The sequence below is a fragment of the Leguminivora glycinivorella genome, chromosome 8, assembly GCF_023078275.1.
Source record: "Leguminivora glycinivorella isolate SPB_JAAS2020 chromosome 8, LegGlyc_1.1, whole genome shotgun sequence".
Taxonomy (NCBI): Eukaryota; Metazoa; Arthropoda; class Insecta; order Lepidoptera; family Tortricidae; genus Leguminivora; species Leguminivora glycinivorella.
The window spans coordinates 638,227-662,791 of NC_062978.1; the positions used below are offsets into that span (position 1 = coordinate 638,227).

General features: G+C 37.6%; 1 protein-coding gene and 1 non-coding gene across 2 annotated transcripts in view; one reads left to right on the forward strand and one right to left on the reverse strand.

The window, feature by feature from the left end:
* Nucleotides 1–24,565, reverse strand: part of LOC125228634 (eye-specific diacylglycerol kinase-like) — a 116,085-nt gene that overhangs the window by 2,747 nt on the left and 88,773 nt on the right. Inside the window, exon 2 of the mRNA XM_048133290.1 lies at nucleotides 4,022–4,195. Within this exon, the coding sequence (XP_047989247.1) occupies nucleotides 4,022–4,111 (90 nt within the window). The 5' untranslated portion in view covers nucleotides 4,112–4,195. The remainder of the gene's footprint in view (nucleotides 1–4,021; nucleotides 4,196–24,565) is intronic.
* Nucleotides 23,280–23,351, forward strand: Trnas-cga. The gene has a single exon. It is a non-coding gene; the product is annotated as a tRNA-Ser (tRNA).

Below are 24,565 nucleotides of genomic sequence, written 5' to 3' on the forward strand. Positions count from 1 at the left end.
CCCCTTAAAAGTCAACCTCAAAAGAGCTTAAAAGTCAAGCTCAAAAGAGCTTAAAAGTCAAGAAAAGGTCGCTTAAGCGTCGGAAAATTGTAAATTGGCTTATAAAGTCTAAACTAGTTAAACAATTTTCTGAACCGATACAAAGCGACGGTTTAAAGTACTTCTTTCTTTGCGCGAACTCATAATTTGTCCACGAACTTTTTAATTCTTCGTTAGCAACTACAATTTGATACTGTTTCTCGTTTGAGTTGTTGCTCTTTTCTATTATTTAAGTCGTTTTCATTTCCCCCGACTTGACTTTTACAAAACATTAGGGTCCATTGAAGTGGCGCGAGCGTCCCTTTAAAGTGAAAAGCAAGGTATGGGGCACAGATGTCATATATACCATAGATCAAGCAAACGTATCTACTTAGGTGTCAAATGAACTCAGTGAAATCCACTGAGTTGTCCGTCTTTACTCGCAGCTTGGCTTTCGGGCGTCAATTTTTGCAACCAAAACATAAAAAATGTCCGTGATATTCAATTGCAAAGAACAATCAAGAAACATATTTAAAATTACAGCAAGGTACAAAATTTGGGGCTATACAAATATATGAATTTGTTTCTTCTATCTAAATTAAGTTCTGTGGTATGGGGCCTGTATGGGGAATAAAATAATCTCTGAATCAATTTAGAGATAATTTACATTACTACATTTTTGACTTAGAAATAAAACTAAAACTAAGAACCTAAACTTAAACAGACATCAACCCTCGATATCGTTGAAGCTAAATACTTAGTGCAGTTTGTATATAATATTGGGGGACACCTTACACAAATCAACCTAGTCCCAAACTAAGAAAACATCCATGACTCGGGTGAAAATATCTGTGTTCATCAGTTCCATCACACAAATAAATGCCTTTACCGGGATTCGAACCCAGGGCCGCAGCTTAGCAGGTAGGGTCACTAGGTCACTACGCGCTAAGCCAGACTGGTCGTCAAATATATTCAAATTTACGTAGGTATTAAAGCATTTATGATTTCAATCGACGTTTCTAGTTTACATTAAGCTGCTTGTCTCAGGTATCTCGGTTTCCGGTTTGTCCTAAAGCTGCGGTTAGTGCCACGGGACGCTGAAAAGGTCACCGAAGCGCGAGTCTTTCACCGCAACCAGCCGTACGTGCTCGTAGTAGATACAAGTAACCGTCTAAAGAGCTTGGAGAAGGGGGAGAATTCTGTTCTCCTGCGGAATTGGAAGAGCTCATGATTCTGAGTTAAAAAAAACTACAAAATTTTTCAAAAAGAAAAAATTGTGAAATCGGCAACCAAAACATAAATCTGCCCTAATATTTATAAACCTATGAAAGTACGAGGAACCAGTAAGTTATTAGGAAAAATTATAAAAAAATTCCCAATTGAAGAAATTATTCGGTATTCTTTTTGATAAGTATAAGAATATTTTCTGTATGCCTTGGATCAATGAAAGGTTCTTCCATCGCAATTTTCGTGCAGGGATCATATATTTTGTGCCCTTCCAATATCCATAGTTTTACGTCTGTCGTAAAAAAAGTACTACTTACTACGAGTGGACCCGAACGGTTAAAAAATAGTCGACGCTTTATCTATAAATAGGCATAGAAGTTTTTGTGGCAGAAATGAGTGTTTGACAAATGAAACATCGATAAATCTGTTATCGAAAACTTATAATACATTATTAACTAAAAAGATATAACTTAAATATAGTTGTTGTAAATTACGGAAAATTTTCAAGAAATCAAATCAATAACAAAGGATATTAGCCAGACATCGAATTCCGTGGGGCGAAAGCGAAACTTCTTGACAGCTAGGGACTTCCTATATCGATAAACTCATTTATCGATACTAGTTCTAAATACTAGTGATCACACAAAGGTTTGCTTATAAAATATTTTTTTATTAAAAGAGTATGCACATGTGACACTGTTTGAGTTGCAGGCGTCCATAGGTTACGGTAACCGCTTTCCACCGCATCGGACCGTATGCTTGGTTGTCACCGACGTAGTATAAAAAAAAAATTATATAATAAAATAAGAACTCAATTTTCTTCTTCTTTTTTGAAAACGTTTTTAAAAGTTTACTCGTCGCAATTTATTTCGACGCTATTTATTTTAGACGCTATGTATGAATTTCATACTGGTCTTCAGAACAATAGTTACAAAAAACACACACAATGTTGGGGGCGGTCACTAGTATATAGAACTAGTATCGATAAATGAGTTTATCGATATAGGAAGTCCCTAGCTGTCAAGAAGTTTCGCCCCACGAAATCCGATGTCTGGATATTACATTTATCAAAAAGTATATGGAGTAGTCTTGTATTTCACGGTAGCTATTTTCTTATTATATCGATAACATACTTGTGGATATTTAATTTTGTCAATCACCCTATTTTTCCCCAAAAACTTTTACGTTTATAAAAGTCAGCCGATGAGCATAAAATATTCCCGTGATCAGTATAACCATATGTACAGGAAGCAGCACAGGTGTAGCAGACGCGACAGCCACTCAATATCGCGAAACTGGGTCATTGTATTGGGCCGGGGTACACTTCTCATGCCTACTTAATTAGATTCTTGGCGTAAAAATTTAATAAGTCAGGTGCCAACACAGTATATAGGGTTGATGTTTTTCACTTAATAAGGCGATCTTTTTGCATAATACAAAGCATATTTTTGTCGTTATTATTCGTAGTATTTATTTGCTAATATTTTAAGCATTCTTTGGTATAAGTATCTTAAGTTTGAATGATGTAAACCATATTAGGAATTGAAAATATGGCCACTAATTGGCCGTATTTATCGTATTTTGCTTTTTAATTATTATTATTTATAGTTGCAATAAAGAATATTTTATTTTATTATTATAAGTTATGGCGCCACGTCTTGTTTCAATATTAGTAAGAAGTAATTAGATAGAATCTAAGATAACATAAGGTAGCAATCACAGCTGTTAAAATTTTGAACTGAAAATTCATATCTGGCATTCTTACTAACCTAACCTGTTTTCAGATTCGACCTCTAACATCTCAAAAATTCAATTTACAATTTACAGGCCGAATACAATATCACAAAGTGCTCCCTTCGCGTGTTATCTCGCAGTTTTGTGGATCGGAGCGCTGTCTAGACTCTTATAAGTAGGTATAGTAGTGCGCAATAGGCACTTCAACGCCTGAAATTTTGGAACGTTTAAAAGTCTCCAGAAACTTCCTGTCTCGCACAGCCAAACTGTAGGACGGTATTTCCGATCAGATTTTAAGAAAAGAGCTTACGTACTGGAAACGCTCCTCCAACTCGTCAGGTATTTCAATTGTCCATGGGCAGCGCAGCAGTGATCGTTTGTACCATTAGGCGACCTGTTTGGTCGTTTGCCTCTTATTGCATAAAAAAGTAACATCGCATAGCGCGCGGGGCTTCTGTCTCGCGCTTATAGATAATGTCAATAATTTGTAACGTCTGAGTGCACGCTTATATTGGCTGTCCAGCAAGGCGGGGCGTGCAAGTGTCCTGAGTGTTTGCTGCATAGCGTACGAGTATAGGCACGCTCGCTTGCCCCACCGAACGCTCCGAGCGTCCACTCAGGCCTTACATTTACTCGTCTCATCTGTTCGCAGAGCACTCACGCTTATACTCTAGTTTTTACTCGTCTCATCTTTACCCAAGACTCTAGCCAAGCTACATGAATGAAGTACACATCTGTTTAGGCACTGCATCGTCATCATGTCTGCCGGCGTGGGCGTCTTGGATCGTAGACGTTTCATCGCGCGCAGAGTAGCTATTTCGCCTCGTCAGTCAGTCTAGCCTTTATTCATTTCATCTTTAACCAAGATTTTATACTCGACTTACAAGCTACATGAGGTAGTAATATTCGTATTATTTTAGATTATGACAAATAAGTTTTCTGCCAAATTAACCTTCGTCGAAAACCGATTATGCGAAAATCGTTTCGGACAATGAAAGGTATGCCAAATAGAGGGAACCCGCTACATGAATGTGGTACCCACCTGCTTAGGCACTTCAAGGCTGCTCTGCGTCTTCATGTCTTGCGGCGTGGGCGTCTTGGAGCGTTTGAAGGTGGAGCGCAGACGTTGCATGGCGCGCGGGGCGGGGTGCGCGCGCGCGGGTCATGTCGCGCCCCCGCCGCCCGCCCGCCGCACCCCCGCCGCGACCGCTCGCCACTACAACAACTCACTATATTATATACAGAGTGAAATAAAAAGGACTGTTCATACTTTGCATAGTGACTTTTGAGGTCATAATGAACAACTTTTATTATGGGACCAATGCTGAAAACGCAAAAAAAATTGGCGGTTCCATTAAAATGAACGGCGTCATGACAGCCGAAATGTATGAAGCAGTCAATTTTTTTTGTGATTTCAGCATTGGTCTCATAATAAAAATTGTTCATTATGACTTATGACCTCAAAATTCACTATGCAATGTTTGGTCCTTTTTATTTCACCCTGTATGCTATATCTTATTAATCACCAGACTCACAACATTTTATATGCTGTAAGTATTTGATTACTAGCCGAGCAAGCACAGTCGCGTGATAAAGCGTATCACGTTAGTGCGTCCTTTTCGCACTATTTTTAAGTGCAATAAGGAGGCACCGCCGCGATAGGGTTTATCAGTTTTATCACACTAGTGTGCTACGCCCGCAGACTCACAAAATAGTGTATTTTATTAACAATTTAATCCACACCTAGTATAATCAACATTTTTGGCTACATCCAATGGTTTTTTCGTGAATATGCCTATAATAATAGAACTCATAGTCAGTCTCATAGGCAAGACGAGGTGAGTTTCATTAGGTTCACGCTAAAACCTGTTGATATTTAAAAATATTTCTTAAGAATGTCGCACGTTTATTAAAAGTACCTATAATGTATATGAGGATATCACTAAAACACTGCTTCTTTGATAATCTTCAATTACCTTTCGAAAAAACATTGCTATCATACAAACTTTAATTTCCCTCCTCGCCTCCTACAAATATCCAAAAGTCTCTAGAGTTCAATAAAACTTCCACCAAATCATAGTTCAGAACTATTAAACTTCAAATAAACGTTTATTACCTCAGCCGCGAAAACTTTAACGAGAATCAAAACTTATTCGAAAAAACACGAGGGAAAAGCTTCGAAAACATACAGAAGCGCAGTCAGTTAATAAATTAATAATAATAACGGTTTGGCCCTAGGGAGGGAAGACTGACGTCCCAGCAAAGTGTCACCTGAGATGTAAACAACACAAAACTACTCGATAAACACTCCAAGACTCCAATTGGCAGTTTGGATTTTACGTTCTGAGTTAAGCACAGTGTTTTTCAACACGCTCGCAATGTAAGAAATATGTAAATAGATATAAAAAAGTCAAGTACGGTACTAGAAATTTCATAACTCCCTCGGGAGAACGATTGTTCTAAAACTCCCACGCCGCCTGTGTGCAATGGCAGTAGGTACATTTAGTGTGCGAAAACGTTTAGGTATTCGGAACGTAAAGCTTAAGACTATTAACATATCTTCTGCCAAACCACATTGTGGTTTTTTTGTTGGCAGACGAGGCTCCCTTACATTACACTTAAAAATCAAGCTACGCTAAATACATATTTAGGCCATTTGTTTTTCAAAATTGTCCAACCCACAATCTTTTTGCATTTGGAAATTTTATGTGGTTTGCACTCAGAATCGCGAACTCTTTCAATCCTAATAGGAGAAAAAAGTGTCCTAAGATTTTTTTCCAATCCTTTACCATTTTTTCATACATTTTGTATGGCGGCAACGGAATGGAAGGTTTGAAAAAATTATGGAAATCTTGGGAATTTTTTTTCTCCTACCTCGATCGAAAGACCTCGCGATTCTGAGTATGAATCGCGAAAAAAAAAAATGCCTCGTTACGTGATACCCATGTTACAAAAAATTACAGGCAAGAAACTTCAGTGGGGCCCCTATACAAATATACAACTTTGAAAATAAAATTGGCCATTTTGCAATAAAGAGGTTAAAAGAAAACGAAATTATGATATTGTATTGTAAGGTTACTAGCTCATCGCCCACAATTTAACCCTTATCCCTCAGTCGACGTTTACGACACCCACGGGAGGAAAAGAGTGAAATTCTTAACCCGTCACCAGTCGGGATAAATTATAACGGTCCATAAATATCTTCGGGGTCCTGTTGTTGTTGACGCAATTGAACATTAAATTTATTGTTTATAGGTAAAGGACCTATTGTAGTGTATAGTCAAGGTATTATACAACAGTACCTGGGAGAAGGAGCTTCGATGACTCGAAAGTTCGCGTTTTTTGGGACCTAAATTAATTTAAACAAAATATTAGTGGATCAAAACAATTAAAATACAAATTAAAAATAAAACATGAAATGAAATTATGGAAACGGATTATATCGCGTATAATGAATTTACAATTCATCCCGACGTTTCGAACACTTTACAGCATTCCATTTTTTTTGCGATATAATCCGTTTCCATAGTTTTATTTCATGAGTAACTATCGCGGTAACCTAGTGTTATTAGTAAACATAATGCTCATTGGATCTAACATGCATTGACATCCAATGAGTAATAACTCCGTGTCTTGCGTGGGCGACGGTCGCGCGACCGTCGCGCGACCGTCGCCGTCGCGTCTCATACTTCCATATTGATAAGGTTTGATTTCGTATGCGTCGCATCGCCGTCGCGCGACCGTCGCGCGACCGTCGCCCACGCAAGCCACGGCGTAAGAGGGCTATCAACCCTTTCTGCGACCACCCTGAAGAGAGTGTTGGTGCTGTCCCTTACGCGCTGCCACAATGACGCCACCCTCTTACGCAACACTGCGTGGAAGCCATCCGTGCTCCACTCGGCGAACATTCCCGACGGGCTGCGGCGCCAGGGCAGACCCAACAATCCCCTGAAGATTAAGCTAGATCGAGTTTTCGCCCCCGAAAATCCTCACATAACAAATTTCAGCGAAATCGTTAGAGCGATCTCCGAGATCGCCGGTATATGTAAATAAATATAGTATAAGAATTGCTCGTTTAAAGATAAGATAAAATAAGATTAACAAAGTGCAGAAATCTGTAGACACGAGTTTATTGCTTATACGTTAAGATAGTGGATACATGTTTGTGGCACGTTGTCCGCATTTATATAGAATACCTTGACTGTAGGGGAGACCGTGGCTAGTTGACTATAGGGGTAGGTTGACTATAAATAATTGAGCCAAAAATCAAACTTGAGCCACCAGTGAGATACGAAAGTCAGTCACCGGTGAGCCTCTCGTACCTCATATCGTATCACTGGTTGGCTCGTTTGATTTTTGGCTCAATTTTTTAATAGTTAGTCAACCTAGCCCTATAGTCAACTAGCCCCGGTCTCCCCTACCTAGTAAAATATTTAATTCCATTCATTTTCCAGGCTGAAACTTCCAAGTTTCCGTCTCAATGCGCAACAGAAAAATGGACTTATTTTATGAATTGCTTTTTAAATTGAAACAGCCTCTCAGTTTTTAACTAAAATCTGCCACGAGCACAACAGACAGTCAATCGAAAAACCGGCCAAGAGCGTGTCGGGCCACGCTCAGTGTAGAGTTCCGTAGTTTTCCGTATTTTTCTCAAAAACTACTGAACCTATCAAGTTCAAAACAATTTTCCTAGAAAGTATTTATAAAGTTCTACTTTTGTGATTTTTTTCATATTTTTTAAACATATGGTTCAAAAGTTAGAGGGGGGGGGGGGACGCACTTTTTTTTCCTTTAGGAGCGATTATTTCCAAAAATGTTAATATTATCAAAAAACGATCTTAGTAAACCCTTATTCATTTTTTAATACCTATCCAACAATATATCACACGTTGGGGTTGGAATGAAAAAAAATATCAGCCCCCACTTTACATGTAGGGGGGGTACCCTAATAAAACATTTTTTTCCATTTTTTATTTTTGCACTTTGTTGGCGTGATTGATATACATATTGGTACCAAATTTCAGCTTTCTAGTGCTAACAGTTACTGAGATTATCCGCGGACGGACGGACGGACGGACGGACGGACGGACGGACGGACAGACATGGCGAAACTATAAGGGTTCCTTGTTGACTACGGAACCCTAAAAATGGTCGTTAATTTAGTATATACACCGTGTTTCACTTAACACTAAAAAACTGAAAACAGTTTGTTCAGAATCGAGAGTAGAATCGATTGAGCTATATCTTGATGGGGGTAATATTTTTATTTAAATTAGTATGATTAGTTATTTTTTACGTGCCTATTCCATTGTGTTCGTAATACAACATTGTGTATATCGCATTGCTAGAGGTTGTTTACCTTTTTCAGTATTTAGGGGTATTAATACTGACTGGTTACTTGGACGATTATTTTTTCCGCTACGAGTTTGACGTTGTTTGTCAGTTTAATCTTAATGTTTATCATAAGTCATAACAAATTGAACTCGTACCTAATTACAACCTTGTCATTCTGAATATTGGGTTTAAATTTGCTTACTGCGATTACCTGTCCAATTTGAAGTATACTGTGACAAAGCTTTAAAGTGTTTTACAATGACATCTTAGCTGCCTATTGGTAAACCTTATGTCGTTGCAGTAACGTACACAAATAAATAGTTTCATGGTTTATGATGGTAGTTAGCAATTATTTTATTGAGTGTAGAGCTAAAAGTCAAGTAGAGCTGTACAGAAATCTAAAAATTCAATTTAAAAAAAATAGTAACCATCAGATTAAAAGATGAATACTCTAGATGAGTTTAAAAAAATAAAAATCTGTTGGGGTGTCTGAGGTTTTGAGTGATACCGGAAACACGTTGTTTATGCATTTGTATATTATAATTATATATTGTTGTCTGAGTACCCACAACACAAGCCTTCTTGAGCTTACCGTGCGACTCAGTCAATCTGTGTAAGAATGTCCTATAATATTTATTTATTTATTTAAATACGCTATATTCCCTAAACGGGGTAAGCAGAGCATATTAAATTACTCAAGATCCAGTACCACGGCAATAATTAATGATATAATTATAATAATTAATGACATATTATAATGTAAGTTATCGATGAACTAAATATCGGAAGGAAGTCACTAGTGTCACTTCGTTCGTGCTAGAAAAATATCTAGGTATAGGTACCTATTACATGTCATCTCCTATTACATTTCACAACACTTTTCTTTACGAACAGACCCTAATCTCGATTGAACAGTTGTGCGCACAAGACGCATACATTTGGGTACTCGGCCATTTCGTGCCCATATGCCACGTCCTTACGAAATTTTATGAAGTCGATGGTATTATCTCCTGTTCGCAGATGTTTATACAAATAACACGTTCATTCAAAGGTTCTGTTGCTACTGCATTATTCAATAGATGGAATAGAGAGACGACAAACTTGTGTGGATATAATGTTTGCTAACCAAACACAGTAGGTAGGTATGCTACACACACACACACACACACACACACACACACACACACACACACACACACACACACACACACACACACACACACACACATACACGCTCATAAACGCGAGCGCGTATGCACGCACGCTCACACGCTTGCATGCTTATGTTTAGATAGATACATAATTATGTTTAACATATTAATTACTTACATACCTCTGAAACTTCAACCTTAGGAAGAGCGGTGTCTCCCGACACAAGCAATTTTGCTTACTGGGCGGCCCCATCCCATGTATTAAATAATGTATGTTAAAATCACAATAAAGAATTTTGAATTTTTTGAATTTTTTTTGAATTTGAATGCTATGAAAACTTCGGGCTATTTTCCATAAAAATATTACTATAATAAGTGGTTTATACATACTCATAGACGTTCTATTAGAATATTTAAAACTAGCTTTTGCCCGTGGCTTCGCTCGCGTTAGAAAGAGACAAAAATACCCTATGTCACTCTCCATCCCTTCAACTATCTCCAACTAAAGAATCACGTCAATTCGTCGCTCAGTTTTGCCGTGAAACACGGACAAACAAACAGACACACACTTTCCCATTTATAATATTAGTATGGATGGATACAACTCCAATATCCCTAATACCTAATCCTGCACCAAACTAAGGTTTCTGTTTAGCCCAATGGTTGACTGGTAGAGAATGCCTCAAGGCGTTAAGTCCGCCATTTGTACTCTTTTTTAGGGTTCCGTAGTCAACTAGGAACCCTTATAGTTTCGCCATGTCTGTCTGTCCGTCCGTCCGTCCGCGGATAATCTCAGTAACCGTAGGCACTAGAAAGCTGAAATTTGGTACCAATATGTATATCAATCACGCCAACAAAGTGCAAAAATAAAAAAATTAAAAAAAATGTTTTATTAGGGTACCCCCCCCCCCTTACATGTAAAGTGGGGGCTGATTTTTTTTTTTGCATTCCAACCCCAACGTGTGATATATTGTTGGATAGTTATTTAAAAATGAAGAATGGTTTACTAAGATTGTTTTTTGATAATATTAATAGTTTTGGAAATAATCGTTTCTAAAGGAAAAAAAAGTGCGTCCCCCCCGTTTTTACTTTTGAACCCTATGTTCAAAAAATATGAAAAAAATCACAATAGTACAACTTTATAAAAACGTTCTAGGAAAATTGTTTTGAACTTGATAGGTTCATTAGTTTTTGAGAAAAATACGGAAAACTACGGAACCCTACACTGAGCGTGGCCCGACACGCTCTTGGCCGGGTTTTTTTTTTGTAAATTTGTGCAATACAGTTTAAATAAATAAATAAATAATGCCTATGGTCGTGGTGGTGTAGCGGTGAGCACGTTAGCCGCGTAAGCTAAAGATCCGGGTTTGCTTCCCGGCTACATCACCATGCAATAGACCATCGGTTTTTCTTTGGTGTGTGGAGTCTATTCAAGTTTTCAATTGGTATACTTATAGTAGTGGTAGTGTTACTATTATTTTTATTTTATTATGAGCCTATATTGTGTCCCACTGCTAGGCAAAGCCCCCCTTCTTCCATTCTTATAAGTTTTGAGCGACAACTGGCCAGTTTCTCAAAAAGGAATCTAAGATATTTAATGTTTTACAACATAATTTTATTTCTATAGTTCGATATAATACATTGTATATTTCTTACACATTACTTCCAGGGATTATCTTTTGCTTTTAACATTGTGAAGTCTTTAATAAAAGAGCTAATCGCTGTTATCAATTTTTCACCACACCAACTGGTAAAGGCTTACTTTGCTATTCGAAAACATATAGCAAAATTGCATTTTATCCACAAGATTGCAAAGTAATTTCATACAAATTTTAACTTGATATCTTGAGCAGCTCAAGATATCAAGTTAAAATCAAGCTGGCTGATATTTTTTTTATAAATGATGATTTTGAATCAAAACTATTGATTGATAGATTTGATTTAATTTGATGTTTTTTCTCAGTATTTTGTTCGTGTTAGTGTGTTGAAAAAATTTCTGTTTCACTCGGTGTCAAAGTTTGTTTAACCTTCGTGCTTTGAAACCCTCGCAACGCTCAAAATTCCAAGGTTCAATATTGGAATCTTTCCCTTGCTCGGGTATCAATACTGGCACGTACGGTTAAACAACAACTTTGCCCCCTTAGAAAAATACAATAAAGTAGAGAAATACTTGATAATAATCTGTTCTCTATAACTCGAGGAAAACGTCCAGTAACAGTGAATCTATTTCAAATAAAAATAAAAATGTTCTCTTTTGCTCCGGGTTTTCTTCAAGGATTCACGTGTCATGTTGCACTTGCAGTAACAAATAAGTGGGTGCGCTTCTCACAAATACGTTTCTTTTATTTACTACAGCTCAGAGGAGACAAGTTCTGTTTAAACAAACGAATGTGGTTTTCGTTTATTTTGTAGACTTTTTTTTACTCAGCTTACAACGAAAATCGGATTAAAAAAAGTCCAAATCGGTCCAAAAAAAGGTCGCCGTTATATCAATTAGTAATAGAACCGCTATCAACTTCGCGATTTTGAAAGTCGCCGGTGCAAATTTTATATAAAACGACAAAATTTCGATGAAATTATGACGTTTACCCTTGCAGGGCTATCGAAATCGTTGCATACTTGGTCTGAATATAAGTACCTAAATATACACTTGTACTAATATGTATTCTGTGGCAATACTAGGCATCTTACACATAAGAAGAGATAATTCATAAGAAAATACATATTGGTGTGCGTGAGTCCTGAAAAGCTAGCACATGATTGGCGCGAGATCTTGCTGTAAGAAAGACTGGGTCCCAGACCTGACCTGTCCTGTCCTTATGGCATTAATACAAAGAAAAAAAAATGCCTGATCTATTTCGCGTAGAGATACTGACGCAACAATTGGGCCATTTTTTTCAAAGATTTCTACCCCACTTTTTTTTTGGATTTGGAAATTTTTATGTGTTTTCCACTCAGAATCGCGAGCTCTTTCAATCCTAATAGGAGAAAAAAGTGTCCTAAGGTTTTTTCCCATTCCGTTACCATTTTTTCATACATTTTGTATGGCGGTAACGGAATGGAAGGTTCGAAAAAATGTATGGAAATCTTGAGACATTTTTTTTCTCCTATCAGAATCGAAAGATTCTGAGTATGAATCGCGTAAAAAATACCCATGTTACAAAAAAAGTGGGGTGGATAACTGTGGCCTGTGGGGGTGGACAAATAAATGGCCTTACTTAATTTAAATCCGTATCAAAACCACTTTCAAACAGAATCCTAATCCTAAAACAGAATTAGTAAGAGTTCATTTGTTATTTTCCTCTGAAATGAAATGTATAACCCTGGAACGATGTTTCAACCTTCGAGTTATAAACTGATTGCAAGAAGAGCGAAGACTGTGTAAACCCTTTCCTGGAGTCCCTTTATCTTTGTTCCTTTAGACTAGCACTCTATTATATTACAACTTAATTTGCCCGCAAGCTAACCGCCAGAATGAGTTTTCAAAGGAACATTATAGTTAAGTTTTCTATCTACAAAGTATTTAAAAACGCAAATGGTATTTTATTAAGTAGGTAAGATAATCTGGAGAAGCTGATCATTGTCGAATAAAAAGATACAAGTGTGCCTACGAGATGGTCAGTGGCATAATTCACATCAGTGACAATTGTGGCCCAACAGTGACACCTATCGTACAGTATGGCCACTCCCTCTCCGCGCTGAAAGTGCCGCCCACCCCCTCTCAGTTACCGCCTGTCAAAAACGCGAACAGTCGACCTGTCATATTTCACTCATAGAAGCATAGTACGCGTTCACCTACACGAGCTTAGAATGTGAGATAGGAACGCGCCTCTTTCATATATTTGATCGCTAGTGTCCGAGGTGTGGTGACACTTCGCCACTCATTGCCTGGTCAACAAGGAAATATTGACGCTAAGTAACAATGTTACTTATCAACCCAGAAATAGTTCAGAATTGTTAGTGTCAAGTGTGAATGTCACTGTCGTGAAATAGTCCACTGATGAAAAGTGGCGATGCAGTGATGGAGCTCGTTTATCACTTTTGAACATAGAGGAATAAGTAAGGGAAGAGTTGTAAGTAAAAAATCAGTAAAATGCGACTTATTTGTATAGGCATAGTTAAGTGACATCTAGCGACAATCACGCGTCAATCACGCGAACTAAAATCACGCAACTTTTTTTTTTTTTTTGTCAACTAGCGTAAATTATCAGTACAGCTACTTAGAAAGGTACAACACAATAGATGTCGCGACGAACGAAGAGTCTAATGCTAACCAATTTTTAGCTAATATTACAATAGTTTTAATCGTTATTCTGTTTTCAATTCCTTCTGCTTGTAATATAAGTTGTAAACTGTTCTAATATTAAATTTCGGGCAGACGAGACACTGTTGCCACCTAGTATCGAGTAGTGGTACTGATAATTCACGCTAGTTGACGCGTGATTGTCGCTAGATGTCACTTAACTATGCCTATACAAATAACTCGCATTTACTGATGTAAGTATAGAATAGAGTTACAACTCATCCCTTACTTATTCCTCTATGCTCTTGAATTAAAAATATCCAAGTTATAGTAGGCTGAAAATCTATAAAATATGCATAATACAGTCGACCTGCCGACGTTAGCTTCCCGAATTTTTATGAATTTCATTAACTTCCTATTCGCTGCGGCAGGATATGAATATTCACGCGCCTGTCCGAAAACTCGCGGCAAACTCGCCGCGACGTGAGTGATCAAACTTCTTGACGGGTATTTCTAACAACGGCCCATTGTTTTGAGGAAAACACGGAAATGTTAGGTGAGAACATCGATGGAAAACGTTTAAAAATATTGTTAAGATTATTATTTAACAATGTTGGTTGATTCAAATAACAAGAGCAACAGTTTTCAAACGTTTTTGTCTCCGAACATACCTACTAAGTATAATTCATATATTTTGTAATACCATAATTCCGTTTGCTTTCGACCCTTTAATGCAGTTTATGGGAATAAGTAAATGTATATTTTGTAATGAATGAAACTTCATAAAACAAGACGATTTCATATTGGTTTATGTAAAAACAGGCCGCTATCTACGTTTGTTATTTAAAGCACAAAATACAAATAAAAGTAGTTCGCTTTAAAACAAATTCGTTGAAGTGGTATAAAGTATAAACTAAAAGGCAATCGGTGTAATCCCGTCGCTTTGTCGCTGATGCGGGGATCTCTATTCCCATCGCTAGCAAGTTCAGACCTGGGTATGTACAGTCAACCAATTGAAACCCTAGGCCACTTTACAACCATGTCGAAATGACAATCAGTAAGAAATTTCTTACAATCTGATTTATAACGTCACTATGACATAGTTCTACAGTGGCCTAGGGTTCCAATTGGTTCGCTGTACCTAGTCAAATGGACAAGAGCTTACGATAATATCGTTGTCTCTATCGCTCTTCCATATTGGCAAATTCATTCACAGCGTTTTCACTTTATCCTATCCGATATCAACAGGGTTAGCACATGATTGCCGCGAGAGTATGCCACCGCGAGATAGACTACCCGTCCTTATGTCATTAATACAGTTAGAAGCGCTTATACGCGGCGACATAATCTCGCGGTAATTATGTGCTAGGCCTACAGGATGTATATAGGATCGATAATCTTCTATATAGGTACGAGCCCCAATGCAAATGATATCGTCTAGTATGAAAAAAATATTATGTCCTAACTTCGACCTCAAAATTCAGGATGAATTAGATGATTAGTAGAACATGTAACATAAAAACAAGAGAGCTTATAATGCATATTTTATTTATTCAAAACATAAATTAACAATTTTCCTCACTAGTAAACAAAAAAACATAATTTCACCAAATGTAACACTCGCAAAAATGTTCGTCTTCAGCGTAGCCGATGCAGAAAAGAACAACTACCACTTGGTGGCGTCACCTTTTGCATCTAAAACGGCCTTAATTCTGAGCGGCATTGTATCTACCAACTGTCTATACTCCTCAGGGGTTATTCCATTCCAGACACCCACAAGTTTCTCCTTAAAATCAGCTTTGGATTTAGAAGGATCTTTTCGCAACTTTTTCTTCATTTACCACTACAAAGTTTTTATGGGAGACAAGTCTGGACTGCTGGATGGCCATGATATGGTAGGAATTTGTTTTTGTTTCAGCCACTCCATCGTTGTCTTGCCAGTATGACATAAGGCACCATCTTGTTGAAAAGTAAATCCATTTATATACTTGAACTTTCTTATAGACGGTAGTGAACTCTATTCCAAGATGCTTTTGTATTTCTCTGCATTGACGGTTCCATCTATAAATTGCAGACATCCCACACCCTGTGCCGACATACAGCCCCAAATCATTTAAAGATGCTGGAAACTACACCTTGCGTTCAAGACAGTCTTTGTGAAATGCATCTCCTTTTTCTTGAATGACTTTACTTCGTTCATCGCCAACTATGACCTCAAATTTGGATTTGTCGCTCCATATTATTTTTCGCCACTGATCGGCAGTCCAGTTTCTGTACTTTTGTACAAATTTCAACCTGTTAGTTTTCTGCTTTTGAGTAAGTAATGGTTTCTGTTTAGCGGTGTGAAAACCGAAGCCCATTATTTTCATTACTGTCTTTCAGGTATCGACTGAAATGTTTATTTTGATCGCGTCATGCCATGGTTAGGTAAGTTCTCCTGCTCTTGCATGACGATTTTTCCTGATGATGCTCCTCAAAATCCTGTTTTCTCTTTGGCAGTTATTCTTCGACGGCCAGATTTATTTAAACAGGAGACGGTTCCGTGTTTTAGTTGATGCTGGATGATTGTATGCGCCGTAGATCTTGGCAAAAAAAGGTCTTTGGATATTTTGGAACGTAGATTTGCCGCTATTGTTACTGGAAATTATAATTTTCCTCACTGATTCAGGCACCGACTTACCTCTTGCTATTTTGGTATAAAAATGTTGTAGAATAATTATATTTTTTACAGAATTTACCTTTTTATGTAGCCGTATATCATATCAGACGACTTATAATATTATTAATTCAATTTAAAATATTATTGTATAATATAAATCTTACTAAACTATTTTTATTTAAAATAGACGACCTATTATGCCTCAAATATGAACTAGGCGTATTTTTTTGCTTTAGATATGTTATTTTTATGATATGATTATATTTAAACATATAACATTAGGGCATTTTGTACGGCGCAAGATTAAACTAGTTTTAATGGCTTAGTGTGTCGTGTATTCCATTTATCATCAAAGTCAATCTGGGTTTAAACACCAGTTTCGGAAATAAATATCGCACGTTGAAGTGTGACTAGACGATATCATTTGCATTGGGGCTCGTACTAGCTCCCGTTATCTTAGAAAATTGCAGAATGCCCCATAGAAACTTCCACCCCCCATTTTATAGACAAAAAGTAGCCTACGTCACTCTCCATCCCTTCAACTATACTCTGTCAAACAAGTCTGTCAGTAAAAAAGAACAAAGAAAACTATATGCATACTTCTCTTTAAGGTGCTAAAGAAAGGATACCTATAGTTTTATTGGTCCTTATTTACTGACAGACTTGTTTGACAGAGTTTATCTCCACTTAAAGAATCACGTCAATTTGTCGCTCAGTTTTACCGTGAAAGACGGACAAACAGACACACACACTTTCCCATTTTACGTCTGCCTTTTACATCGTCCCTCCGATATCGGATCGGATATATATAGGAATGATGTCAAAGTCAAATATTGAAGGTGGCGTCGTTAATATACGAGTACGGAACATCAGAGAACGTGCCTTACACCGATCCAAGTATCACTCGTCTCGGCTAGCGATCTAAATCCGCAAAACCAAGCAATCTGTCTACGTTATACTTGAAGCAAAAACGGCCCTTACGTGAAAGCGATAAAAACTATGACTTTTAAAAGATTGCACGTACGAGCCACTGATTGCCGCTGCCGACGACACTCCACTGGATATTGACTTATGTATTACTTCACTCGGACGTGGCATATAACATCAATAATGGTACCAACACAGCGATGTTAATAACATCGCACAGCTAATGGCACCTCTGAAATGAAATGAATGAAATGAAATGAAATGAAATATTTATTTTCCAAGTAGTCATAATACAATGCGCTTATGAACGTCAAATAAAGCTACGCCGGCTCTAACCCTACGCCTCAGCCTCGAGAAGATTTCAGTCCCCCCTCAGTTGGAGGGGGGTATCCACTATGGGACCGGCAATAAACTCGGCGGGCCACTTCTTTTCAAAACATTACATCTTATAATTAACATGCATTAAAAAACAAGATACAATTTAATAAGCAAAAGTATTCATCAAAAAAAAATTAACAGACTAGGTACCTACTCTATGGAAATTAATTTCAATAAATTATACAAAATACAAAGCTACTATGATTAATAAAATAAGAGATGTTAGAGATGTATAGAGTCTCTAACTGTCAAAGTACATCTAAAAAAAGAAAAATTATACATGACGAAGAAAAAACAACGAACTGATACAAATAAAAGATAACTAAAATAACTTTAGAGTTGTAAAAGACTCTCTGTGTAAATTTCCGAGCAATTCGATCGCTTTAACTTTGTTGGCAGCAGTATTACCCAAATCCTGTAATAGTAGGATGATCTTCGTTTCTGGTATAAATCCGAGAACTCTACTTAAGTTGTCAAAATTGTTTGTGCCTCTTACGAGATTCACGTAAAAATCTTGCCGTCAATGCGGTTGAAACTCTCAGAATGCCCAAATGTGAGCCAAGCAAGTACCTAGATCTAAAGTCGCAATCTACAGAATTTGTGAATCATGACAACAATTTTTGTCTTTCAATATGTACATAATTTCCATTCTATCTCATCAAACACTGACTAAATTCATGTGTTATTTAACATGCTTGAACAGTGCTTGAATACCGAATCTTCATTGAAAATTTACTTATACACTGAGAGAAAATACAACCAGTTTTCATGTTCGTTCAACAAGTTTTTTGGTTAAAATAGCGCCTACGTGCTCTTTGGTTCAAACAACAAGCTACTTGTCATTTGAATCGGCAATATATTTGAATCAACAAGTCGATTTTATAAAAACAACCTGACACATATTGTTTTAAATATACGTTTGGCTGATTCAAACGGATAAACTGTCGAACTTGTTAAATTCACAATGCAGATTTCTCTCAGTGTAGGTACATAAATATTGTTCGCAATTTTTACTGACGGAGATTTCGCGCGACCAATCGCGCACGTACCTAAATGTGAACCCGCGTTATAGCGTTTTATCAAAGCGCATTAATAGTAAGTAGTAGTTTAGTTCTATCAGTCGAAATTATATGAATTGCCTTATCCTTACTTCATAAATCTTTTCCCGCAGTCTTTTTCTCTCACCCTCGGAGATGAGTGATCCATTCCCATTATTAGCTCGTTTATCTTTCACCGTGTTGTAAAGAAATTCAATTTGTCCTCATCATTTTAACAAAGCAATTTATTTTTTTACAAGTAGCTTTACGTCGTTTATTTACAAGTTTGTAATTGATGTGAAACATTGAAAAAAGGTTAAAAAGCAAAGTCTTGCTGCCTGTCACTGAGGATGACCGCTAACCGCTGCTGACGGGATGTACGCTTCCAAATTAGTTAGTAGGTATTATTTAAAATGTATATCAGTTAGGTACATTTATGTACACTCTGAACCTACCTACACGGCACGTTAGTGACCTATGATGTGAGCATCTGCCATGTGTGTTAGACGTTAAGAATAGGTACGTTATGCGATAGGTAAACGCTCTCCGGAAAATCTTCTTCACTTTCTCCATACAATTAATGTTATTTTCCGTAACGTTTATGGTATCAAGTATCGTATTCTTAATCGTCAAAAACAAATGGTACCTACTGTACCTAGTAATTAATTTTGACAGAGGAAATAATTTTTTAAGTTACCAGACACCCGGTTAAACGTCGACCACGATTCTTAAAAATAGCATTTCGCAGTTTTCCAGTCTTTCGAATGAAAGGCGAAATCATGCGCTCGAATTTAAATAATTGGTCCTCTATATCGAATGTACAGTCAGTCATCAAATAAGTCTGACCGGCTTTGGCGCGCAAAAATATCTAAACTTGACCGCACTGACTATAACTGATGGCGACTACATTTAATTAAGTGTTTCGTGAGTAATAAATACTATACACCTACCCCCTTATTCATAAACGTACTCTAAAGTTATCAAGCCGATAAAGTTCGTTTGTCCCTTTCCGACGTATTGGTGTGATAGAAAAGGACAAACGAACTTTATCGGCTTGATAACTTTAGAATACGTTTATGAATAAGGGGGTTAGTATTTAATTAAGCCATCCAAGAGAACAGAGGTAAATATAAAGGAAACATAAAAAGCAAAGTAGGTCAGAAGTACACAACCCGGGACTTTGTAGACAGAATGTAAATAAAACTCGCCTAATTTTGTAACAATATTAAATAACCTGGAATGGTATTGCCTCGGAAAATGCTAAATATGAGAAATTCGCTTCAATACTACATTCATGGAAAAAGTTATTTTTTAAATGTCGAGTCGTCTGTACACCGTGTTTTTCGATTCCTGTTAAGTTTGGTACGTCCTTATCATTTACAGAAACTAAATGCTATCCATTTAGTTACTTTTTGTTAAATAAGAAAAAAAAATCGTATTCAGACATAATAAATTAATGAACATACGTGAGAGAACCTTAAGAATAACAAACAAGACAAAATCATCAAATAGCTGATGGCACATGTCAAAATAAACAATATTAGTATAGTATGTAGTATGTAGGTTCTGACATAGATTAAATATAAGAAGATCATACCATCCCATACATTAAAATGCAACCAGCTAAGAACGCGCATACACTACAACACATATAGATGGCGCCACAAAAAACGCCTTGTTGCCATCGATTATTTGTAGATTGGCATTAAGTGTCACTTTCGTGCCATCAATCTATGTCAAAAGTGACACTTAACGCCATCTACAGGTCAATTCACAAGAGCTGGCACGAATGGAACGAATGTTTGAATGAAAATATGCATGTGTGTGACAGATTAACCAATAAAATGGTGGCTCTTGACAGTTACGACTGTATACCAATACAGGTGTCACTCACACAATCAAAGTTTCGTTCGTTCCATTCGTGCCAGCTCTTGTGAATTGACCTGTACAAGTACCTATAATCGAAAGCTACAAGACATTTTTTTTTTGTGGCGCCATCTATGTGTGGTGTAGTGTATGCACCTCACCGCACCGGTCCTGCCTGAAGCGTAAATATTTCCATTTTTTTTCTTTTAATATAAAAACTAGAAATTAATTTTATTCGACCTAAGAACCTTCCCTTAAAGTTAACGGAAATCAATAAAAATAAATCAGATTGTATAAATATCCATATTTTACATACCGGGGAAAGCGCTGAGCGCTCGAGGCATTTATTTTAGAATACAGTCTTTACACAGCAACGTGCTGGAAGATGCTTATTTTGCAATATTTGCTCAGCTCCATTCCGAATAGTGCAGTCTTGAGAATTTTAATACTCTAGCTTTACTTAGGCACTTCATGCATATTCATGTGTTAAGTAAATAAATAGCGTCATACACGTAAAATGTTACCAAGCGACTTTTATATTATTTCATAAGGACGTGGCATCAAAAATGGAGTCAGCATAGGGTACGTAGCCGAATCCACAAACCGCCATTCTTACAATAATACCGTTATCGTAGCTAGACCGTATTGGCGCGAAAGAGTCAGACTGCGTTTCGATTGGCGTCTAGCTTCAACGATCGTCATTTCGGCTAGGCCGGCAGGAGTACAGTGGGCCAAGAAAGTGGTCTACCAGTTTTAATAAAAGTTTCAGTGAGCTCTAACGATCGCTAAGGTTGACTTGACACATGGCATGACGTAAATATCATATTTAGACAGAACAATTGTCACTGACATAATATTATTGCAAACGGAAATCGACCTTGTTGTCTCATGACGTTCAAACGAACCTCAAGAATGGTAAACCACATTTTTGGTCGACTGTACACAGTCCCCGACAATGATATCACACAAAAAGAAAGCTGTATATCTGACACGCTCTTGTGGCTCTGTCAATAAGATTGTATCAGATATTTTTGCGGCCTTGTGCGATATTATAGCAGCCAAGAATGTAGTCTGGAATTTTAGGCGAAAAACAAATTGTCTTGTCCTTAAATATGAAATCTTTGTTATTACCATGTAAGCTGGGTACATCGTGCGTGTTAAAATGCGGTTTATATTTTTACGAGTTCTTTACGATCCCATACATATTACATGCCTCCCATACCAGGTATGTAGCGTGACAGTGACAAACTAGTTTAAAACAGACGAATAGAGCTAAAAATAGTACATTATACAACATGAGGCGTAAAGAGAAGATAATCGATTTCGACTTCGAGTTTTCGATATACTCCCGAAGTAACATTTTTTTTTCATCATACTTGTTCTTTCATCATACTTTTAGAAATTACATAATGCCCTAGGAAGAAAACTTTTTCACCACACTAACTCTAGTAGTCTTTAATAATAAAACTATCGTGAGACTATTATATTAAACATGTAAAATCGGGTAACTCACGTAAAATTGTCGAAGGTCGCTCGCCATGTTTCGCTCCGTAACGAGAAGCATTTTCATTGAGCACGCGCGATGCCGATGGTATCCCGACGCAGACTGACACCCTCGTTACGGAGCGAAACATGTCGAGCGACCTTCGACAATTTTACGTGAGTTACCCGATTTTACATGTTTAATATGTCTAGTAGTCTTTCTTGATATTTCAAAACCGAATGACAAAGTTGCAATTTATCCACAGAAGCAACATTAAACAACTTTGCCCCCTTGTGAAACAAATAACTAAGTATACAATACGACATGGTGTGTGAAAGATTGCACTCAGCTACGGGTGACTGTGGCTGCTTTTAAATTATGATTCTGCAAAATGTCGGGGCATTGTTAGAACGACAGCGATGGCTAAATTATCCGATACCCGATACGTCCATTATATTGGAAGCCATTATAAATCCTTTGTGCCAATCATTTAGTCCAACCTGGCTATTAATCATGGTACATTATACACACCGTGTGGTGACGGGTTAAGAATTTCACCACCCCCCTTCTTCTCGTGGGTGTCGTAGAAGTCGACTGTGGGATATGGGTTAAATTGTGGCGTAGGAGAGAGACTGGGCTGTCTGTGTGATTTGCTGAGGTGCACCAATAAAGAGTATTCTATCTATCTATCTATTTATCTATATTTTACAAAAATAACATCTTTTCAGCAAAAATATTTCGCTATTTACGTAGCCCAGTGACCCTCGTATCTCAGGCCGGATAAGCCTGATATCCGGCTTTCGCTGTCGCATCCGCTTAAAAATGGCCAGCCGAGGCCTCACTGGGCTTTCGGATCGGAAGCACGATTTCTAGCCGTACAAATACTTTCCAATTTTAAAACACAGATGTTTCTAGTGTTGACATTTTGCTTGTTACCTGTAGTTCAACTAAACTTGTATTCTTTGTATTATGTTTTGATCGATAATTGAGAGGTATCCGCCAATATGAGAGCACTTTCAATAGGTTAGGATATTCTTAGAACAAATTAATTTATCCTCATAGAAAATAATTTAATTTGCATTTTTTAGTAGACACACTACTATTTTAACTATAAACTGAAATAAATGTCATATACAAAGAAAAAGTGACCAAGGCCTCCCAAGTGTTAAAAGCTGGATTCGAACCAGCGTCCTCCGTTATCGCGACGGATGCCTAAAACCCTGTCCGAATGGCCGAGTGGTTTAGGCATCCGTCTCGATAACGGAGGACGCTGGTTCGAATCCAGCTTTGAACACTTGGAGGCCTTGGTCACTTTTTCTTTGTATGACATTTATTTCAGGTTAGGATATATTGACGAATATTTTTTTAAAGATTAATTATGAATGAGATATCAGTCAGCTCGCCCCCAGTCGGTAGGCCAAGATACCGATGGGAAGCAGCTGTGGGGGCGGATCTGCTCGAGCTCCCGGTTGAAAACTGCCAACCCAGCCGAAAGACAATCGTTGACGCCAGGCGCCGACCGAAACGCAGCCTGGCTCTGTCGCTCCAATACGATAATCTTAGAGAGATTTAGATACGATGCATTTGGGCCATTTGTTTTCAAAGTTGTCCACCCCACTTTTTTTGTAACATGGGTATTTTTTACGCGATTAATAGGTACTCAGAATCGCGAAGTCTTTCGATCCTGATAGGAGAAAAAAAATGTCCAAAGATTTCCATACATTTTTTCGAACCTTCCATCCCGTTACCGCCATACAAATTGTATGAAAAAATGGTAACGGAATGGGGAAAACACCTTGGGGCACTTTTTTTCTCCTATTAGGATTGAAAGAGCTCGCGATTCTGAGTGGAAAAAACATAAAAATTTCCAAATCAAAAAACAAGTGGGGTGGACAGCAAAAAAATGGCCCATTTGGCTATGTACCCTGGAGAGAAACCGCGGAGGATCGAGGCCGCCCCAGTGGTGGCCGATTGTGTTGGAGGCCATGACACACTTTGGGTCGCTGTGCTAGAGGAGTAAGTAAATTTTAATACGTTCGTAATGTAGTTATTATGTTCTGAATAATAAATATTCTTCATTATTTATTTTCTCTTTCACTTCATTAATTCCACAAAACACTTTTAAATAGGCCATTAAAAAGCCAAACCGTGAATAAAGCGATCTGAGTCAACAAAACAAAGTTCTCAAAGCAATGCGAGGATAATACAAATATAATGCCCCGGGCGTGAAAAATGATTTGCCAAGCGTCATAGCGCTCATAAACTTTACGGAGTTTCCGTCACCGAGCCGCTAACATGAGTGTTTGAGGTTTTAGAAGACTCAACTCGACAGATTGAACGTCACAGGAAATGTACCTATAGTACAGTCATCGGAAATATCGTTGCACAAAAAGAAGGCCGCAATAACCAAACCACAAAATTAAAATTTTGAAAAAACCCCCGACCGTGACATAGTAGACCGATTTTCACGAAACATGGCTAAGAACACTCCCGACTTACTCAGATTTC